The 7,506-nt window shown below is 52.4% G+C and overlaps 1 protein-coding gene across 1 annotated transcript in view; it reads left to right on the top strand.

Annotated features, from left to right (window-relative positions):
• ARID3B (AT-rich interaction domain 3B) overlaps positions 1-7,506 on the top strand; it is a 38,708-nt gene that overhangs the window by 705 nt on the left and 30,497 nt on the right. The window contains exons 2-4 of the mRNA XM_015414799.1: positions 17-251; positions 408-415; positions 1,226-1,298. Coding sequence (XP_015270285.1) covers positions 17-251; positions 408-415; positions 1,226-1,298 — 316 coding nt within the window. The remainder of the gene's footprint in view (positions 1-16; positions 252-407; positions 416-1,225; positions 1,299-7,506) is intronic.

The following is a 7,506-nucleotide window of genomic DNA, read 5'->3' as shown; positions in this document are numbered from 1 at the left end:
CCCGGCTTTGCTCCAGCCCGAGCCGCCCCTGGCCCTCGCCGCCCCCGAGGACGCCCGGCCGGGGACCCTCCTGGCCACCCTGGGGCCCGCCGCGCGCTTCCCCTCGGCGCGCTTCGAGTTGGTCTCGCCCCCTCCCGACGAGGCCCCCGTGCGGCTGGACGGAGACACCGGCGAGGTTACTTTGGCCCGCGGCCTGGACCGGGAGACGGCGCCCCGGTGGGAGATCATCTGCCGCGTCCAGGAGAGAACAGGTAAGGAGGCCGGCGCCAGGGGGAAACCTCTCTGTCGCAGACAAACCTGGCTTAACTTTGGAATAGCTCTGGGCGAGCAAGAAGGTGGTGGGGGGGGCTTGCCTTCTGTGGCTGGGGTAACAAAAAATCCACCTGTTGGATTTTGGCCTCCTGTAGAGCTGGGGGTGGGGGGTGGGCAGTGGCTTGTATCGCCAGATCTTGGCAGCCAAGCAGGGCTCCGACTTGGAAGAGAGACTACCAAGGAAGGCTGCAGAACATTCCTTGCTTTGGGTTGCCCTAAGCCATGTGTGGCTGGACAGGGCTTACCATTGGCACGGTGGCTGTTGTTGTTGGGGTCTTCCTAAAGCACAGTTGTTGGAAGACAGGTTGCAATCCACCAAACATATATATTTTGTGCAGCCCCGTAAGCCAGAAATTTTGGGTTGGTGGGGCGTGGGGAAATTTTGTGGGGCAGCAGGGGACGAGGGAGGGGGAGGGACGGCTGGACACCTTTCTTGAACTCCAAGTGGCGATTTCACCTCTTGGAGATCAGGCTTGGGCAGCCCCCACTAGAAAAACAGCATTCGTAGGGAACCCTTTAAATGCTGTTTTTCTACCGGGGGCTGCTCGTGTCTGATCTCCAAGCAGGCAAAATCGCTGCTTGGAGTTCAGGGAAGGTGTGTATTTGGCAGCCACCCCTCTCCCTCATCTCCTGCAAGATTGAAAGGGCCTTTCAGCTGAACAGCCGGCCATGTGCTCCCACCGATCAGCTGGAGGGCCCTTGTAATGTCACCGGATGGGAGGGAGGGTGAGTAGGGGACAGAGGGGCAGCAGCTGTTGTGGGGCGTGCCTCACATTTAAGGGGGCAGAGCCCCCAAATGCCCCTCCATAGCTATGGGCCAGCTCGCCAGATGGAGCCTATCGCCTGCCGCTCCTCGCTCCGTCTTTCCCACCCAGCCCTGCCAGATTTAAATTTTGGTCACTCTATTCCTTAGTTGTACGAACTGGACGGCGACCCCGAGCGGAAGAAGTTCTTGGACGACCTCTTCGTTTTCATGCAGAAAAGGGGTGAGTGAAACTCCGTCTCGTGTTAATCCAAAAAGAGACTGTGGCTGCATTCATGCATCACGACAAACCTGTGTTTGTTCATGACGTGCACAGACAAGGCATGTTCGCCATATCGGCATGCTCTCTCCTTCCCTTCTCCCCGTGCACTGAAAGGTTGCTCGTTTGGGAAGCCGTGCGAGAAACTCCCAGTATTCTGTGCCATCTGAATGTGGGCATGTAGGCCAACTGGAGTTTGTTTCCTTTTGACAAACCGGGGTTCTCAACTGGAAAGGAGCAGATTCCTGTGCGGTTCCTGTGCGGGAACCTGAGTAATAAATAAACCTGCTTCTTCAGATGCTTTGGGGGGTTTTTTGGAGCAGTGTCTGGTTCTTTTAAGAGGGAAAAAGATAAGAGATTACTCTACGAACCTGTGTTTCTGTTGGATATTAGATGATAGTGGTGTCACCAGTTAACGTAAGAGAAGCCAATGTTGTATCAGGCCAGTGGCCCATCCAGTCCAGCACTCTGTGTCACACAGTGGCCAAAAAGTCCAGGTGCCATCAGGAGGTCCAGCAGTGGGGCCAGGACACTAGAAGCCCTCCCACTGTTGTCCCCCCCCCCAAGCACCAAGAATACAGAGCATCACTTGCCTCAGACTGAGAGTTCCTATCTGTACCTTGTGGCTAATAGCCACTGAGGGACCTCTGCTCCATATGCTTATCCAATTCCCTCTTGAAGCCGTCCATGCTTGTAGCCGCCATCGCCACCTCCTGTGGCAGGGAATTCCATGTCTGCCCTTCTCCCAGATTTATTTTGGAGAAGAATGGCCATAGGTATTATGCCACTGATGAAGGATGGTGTTTTGTGGAATACTATAATCGGGGCGAGGGGGAGCTGATCCCTGTTTCCAAACATTTTACAATCCAGATTTCTTCCAGCATTGGAGAAAAAGATCACACATAATGCGGTAACACGTGTTTAGACTTTTTCTGCAGTTAACACTCCTTGTCTGACAGAGAGCCAGGAAGAAGCCATGTTGAATGTGGCTCACTTGCCACCACAAGGTCCTCTTGGTCACGGCTGCACTGGGGTTGAGAAATGGAATAGCAAATGCTGTTAACGGAGTAGAGTTGGGTTTCCAACGTGGTGCCCACGGGCGCCATGACAGCCACCGATACCTTTCCCGGCGCCCGCCAAGTGTTTTAGAAGGTGGGCGGGACCAGGTGGGGCTTTTGCCCAGCACGCCTTCTGATTGGCCATTGGAAACCTGAGAGGCTGGTGCAGATTTTTTAAAATGTTGTTTTGGTGGCAGCTGCCACCACAACACCACAAGGCGCTTCACTGTGTGACTGAAGGTAAGCTACGGCAGCCATTTTGTGATTGGCTCCACCTCCTGCGGCGGCCATTTTGTGGCCGCACCTGCCACCCTGTGTCAGACTGCCGAAGGTGCCCGCAGCCCTGGATTAGAGAAACGGAGGTACTGAAGAGCCGGTCTCTTCCCCACCCGCCTTCTTGAACGCTAAGACAATGTAGTCGTCGTTTTTTGCTGTCGGGTCTCAGCTGCCTCATTGCAGCCCTGAGGGCAAGAGACAAGCAGAGGCGTTTTGCCATTGCCTGCCTCTGCGTAGCGACCCTGGACTTCCTTGGTGGTCACCCCTCCAAGAACTAACCAGGGTCGATCCTGCTTAGCTTCAAAGCTCTGATGAGACCATCAACACACCCACTCCTCCAACACTGGACATAAGAACATAAGAGATGCCAATGTTGGATCAGGCCAAAGGCCCATCCAGTCCAACACTCTGTGTCACACAGTGGCCAGAAATACCAGTGCCATCAGGAGGTCCACCAGTGGGGCCGGGACATTAGAAGCCCTCCCACTGTTGACCCCCCCCCCAAGCACCAAGATGACAGAGTATCACTTGCCCCAGAGCCCCTATCTATACCTTGTAGCTAATAGCCACTGATGGACCTCTGCTCCATATGCTTATCTAATTCCACTTTGAAGCCGTCCATGCTTGTAGCCGCCACCACTTCCTGTGGCAGTGAATTCCAAGTGTTAATCACTCTTTGGGTGAAGAAGTACTTCCTCTTATCCGTTCTAATCCGACCGCTCAGCAATTTCATTGAGTGCCCACGAGTTCTTGTATTGTGAGAGTACCTCTTTCTCTACCTGCTCTTTCCCATGCATAATCTTATAAACCTCGATCATGTCACCCCTCAGTCGTCGTTTCTCCAAGCTAAAGAGCCCTAAGCGCCTTAACCTTTCCTCATAGGGAAAGTGTTCCAACCCTTTTATCATTCGAGTTGCCCTTTTCTGCACTTTTTCCAAAGCTATAATATCCTTTTTAAGGTGTGGTGACCACCTTGGACAACCTGTGCCGGCCCTTTTAATCTCCATATACGCCTATCAGTATTGATTAGTCATCTCTCCTTTTAGCGGTACTCAGTTTTTGTAAATAGCACAATTCCCCATGCACGTCTGCCGAGATCTAGCCCGTTTTCCTCTTAACTCAGCCTCTCCCTACTACGGTGTGTTTTGTCATAGCAGGGAGGCTGCCTTCGGCCTTTCAGCCTTCCGTGAATTTCCAAAGCTGCCCTTGGTGCCCAGTGAGCCTCTCACCCTTTCCTTGGTTGTACAACCTGACCTGTCACACAGGCTGGCCAATTTAGAAAGGCCCTCGGAGGCATCGTGTGAAAGATAAACAGCAGTTTCCATGGGCGCTTCTGAAAAGATGAGGCCGAAAAGCGGGCGGTGGACCGGGACGTGAAAATGGCAGCGGGTCGAGCTGAGTGGCTCCTCTTACGCTACAAGCCGGCACCGCCGGGCCAGTCACTGAGTGGGGCCGACAGTGGGCATCAGTTCACCCAGTGCATCATCCCCTAATAGGGATGTCAACTCCCAAACGCAGTCCAGAGACCTCCGTTATTACAACGGATCTCCCAGGCCTGTAGCCAGGATTTTTTAAATTCAGGGGGCCTTTAAATAAGTCGGGGGGCACCCCGCACAGACACACACACCCCAAGGAGCATCACAAATAAAATAAAAAACTGGAAGTCGGAGGGCCTTGGCAGGAAGTCGGGGGACCTTGGTAGGAAGTTGGAGGGTTGGGCCCCGAGATGCCCCCCCCCCGTAGCCATGGGCCTGAGATCTCCAGAGATCGGATCCCCTGGAGGAAACGGCTGCTTTGGCGGGTGGACTCTTCCTGAGGTCCCCCCCCCCAGACCCTGCCCTCCCCAGGCCCCAAATTTCCAGGAACGTCCCAGCCTGGAGTCGGCAGTCCGATCCTCCAAACTGTAAGCAGTGCAGGAGGAGATGGTGAGCTGGCACACCGGGTGCCATGTCTGAGGGGGTCCGGCCCCCGAATCTTGGGCAGAGTGGTCGGGGCTTGGCTCTGTTTGCTCTGGCCACTGGCAGCCCACCAGGAAATCTCCCCATAAATCCAACAGTCAGTCCACCCCTGCCGAAGTTTCAAACACACACACACACACACACCCTTTCTGTGCCTCGGCTTGAGAGTGACTGTTTGCCCTTGGCTGGAGGGCCTTTTGGCTTGCCCTGCCAAAGGAGCTGAGTGAGGAACGGCCAAGTCCGTTCAGATGTTATCCCCTCCCTGTAGCAGTGGACGAACACCAAATAGCTCTGTATTTCTGATACAAATATCTTTGCGCTAAAAACTGATTGAAGAACCAAACTTCAATAGGGGGGGGGGGGGGTTGTAGGGCTAATGCAGCCCCCTAGCATCCGCACCTTAAAAAATGGAGGGTTCATTAACTGTGTACAACTTTGTGGGGTTATTCCTGTAGCATGCCCCACCCTCTGCCTTTTGGATTGATCCTCACTTATCACAAAATGGCAGACAATATTTTTATACAAGGAGAAGGGGGGGGGAATGGTCGCCTTTGGTTTAGGTGAAAAAGATCATGCTGTAAATATTGGATATTGTAACACTTATTTGCTTGCTGGTGAGCAGAAAGCAGGGGGTGAAATGGCTGGGAGCCATTTAAACCCCTGCTTTCTGCTCCCCATGGCTTTTTGCGGGAAGCAGAAAGCACAGATTTAAATGGCTGTTTTTCGTCTTTACAAACCAGCACGGACTGCATCAAAAATTCATGAACGTTTGTGGCGGTTCTTTGATTTGTGAACATCACTTTGCAAACCATAAACTGGCCAAAATTCGCAACAGTCTTTAGTTTGTCAGCCGGTTCATGCCCGTCTCTTATAGCAAGTTAACTGTGTTCCAATTAATCTGTTCACAATAAGTTAAATGTAACTAGATGAATATGTCCTCTAAGATGTGCTTCTATTTTTGTAAGTAAAAACTGAACTGGTTGAGCCACTGTGTGAGACAGGATGCTGGACTATTGGTCTGATCCAGCAGGGCTCTTCTGATGTTCAGTGCTAGGCTATAGAGATTGTAAGTCACCAGTTTTAAAAGAACTGCAGCTCTTGCTTCTTTGCTCTTAGGCATAGTTCGAAATATTTTAACACTATAATCCTTGATGGACTGGGAACAAGGTTATAGATGTATCACCCGCTTCCCATTTAATCCTGCCTATAAATTTTCAAGGAAAGAGAGGAACAGAGGTTCCTGCCTCTGCACAGCGGCCTGCCTCTGCACAGCGACCCTGTATTTCTTTGGTGGTCTCCCATCCAAGGACTAACCAGAGCCCACCCTGCTTAGCTTTGGAGATCTGAAGAGGTCTAGATAGCCTGGGCCATCCAGGTCAGGGCTCTGATCTTTGTATTCTCCCTTTAGGAGGAAAGCCCATGACCGCTAGAAGCATGGCCTTCTCTGTTGTGGCCCCTCAAGTTTAGAACTTCCTTCTGCACAGCTGTCTCTCTGGCACTGAGTTTATTAAACTTTATTAACTAAAGAGAAGCCATGCTGGATCAGGCCAGTGGCCCATCCAGTCCAACACTCTTGTGTCAGACAGTGGCCAAAACCCAGGTGTCTTCAGGAGGTCCACCAGCGGGGCCAGAACTCCAGAAGCCCTCCCACTGTGGCCCCCGAAGCACCAAGAATGTAGAGCATCACATGCCCCAGACATACGAACACAAGAGAAGCCTGGTTGGATCAGACCAGCGGCCCCTCCAGTCCAACACTGAGTCACACAGTGCCAAAACCCAGGTGCCATCAAGAAGTCCACCAACGGGGCCAGAACTCCAGAAGCCCTCCCACTGTTGCCCCTCCAAGCACCAAGAATACAGAGCATCACATGCCCTAGACATAAGAACACAAGAGAAACCATGTTGGATCAGGCCAATGGCCCATCCAGTCCAACACTGTGTGTCACACAGTGGTCAAAACCCAAGTGCCACCAGGAGGTCCACCAGCGGGGCCAGAACTCCAGAAGCCCTCCCACTGTTGCCCCCCAAGCACCAAGATTACAGAGAACACAAGAACATCAGAGAAGCCATGTTGGATTAGGCCAAGGGCCCATCCAGTCCAACACTCTATGTCACACAGTGGCCAAAACCCAGGTGCCATCAGGAAGTCCACCAGCAGGGCCAGAACTCCAGAAGCCCTCCCACTGTTGCTGCCCAGCACTCCATGGCTAGATAAATCTGTTAGTCTGATCTAGGAAAGTCAGACTTGTTTTAAAGGCTGAAGCCTTCTTGTTTAAATGCGCTGCTTTCTGTCCCTTTCCGTGGCGGGGTTCTGTCCGGATGCGTTCGTACGTTTTGAAACCCTCTTGCAATAGAGGGGGCCTCCGTGGGTAAAGAAGCGCCGCCACTGCCGCGTGTTCATACAAGAGAGAACAAACTAATTCTGGAACTCAGAGAAGCGAGTTTGTTAAGATTGCAAACGGCACCACGGCCGGGCAAGAATGCTTTGTCCCTTTTAAGTGCCTCCTTTGTGACAAGTCTCGTAAAACGGGAGGAAAAGACGTTTCTGATTGTGTCACGCTGCTACCGCTCAAGGTTTCTGCGTGACCTTAGTTTTCCCAGGTGGCTTGTCCGATCTGGTTTTGATGTGTATATACATAGAAGGGGCTTTGTAAGCCCGAGCGTGTGGTTTTAATGTTTTCCTGCTGTTGTGCGCCTTATCTGCACGTCTTCAGATGTTGGAAAAGCTTTGCTCTGAAACGCTGATATTGATGAAAGCGTTTGGCGCTGGGCTCTTTTTATCTACGGGCACCAGCGTCAATTATCTTGCCTATCTAGGGAATACCCTAAAAGCCCTCCCTTGGCTCAGCTTCTCTAGTTTTGTTTGCGGGCCCTGGTTGG

This window comes from Gekko japonicus, unplaced genomic scaffold, assembly GCF_001447785.1.
Source record: "Gekko japonicus isolate JY-2015 unplaced genomic scaffold, Gekko_japonicus_V1.1 scaffold1649, whole genome shotgun sequence".
NCBI lineage: Eukaryota > Metazoa > Chordata > Lepidosauria > Squamata > Gekkonidae > Gekko > Gekko japonicus.
The sequence above is the reverse complement of the archived record's forward strand: the minus strand, read 5'-3'. Positions and strand labels throughout refer to the sequence as shown.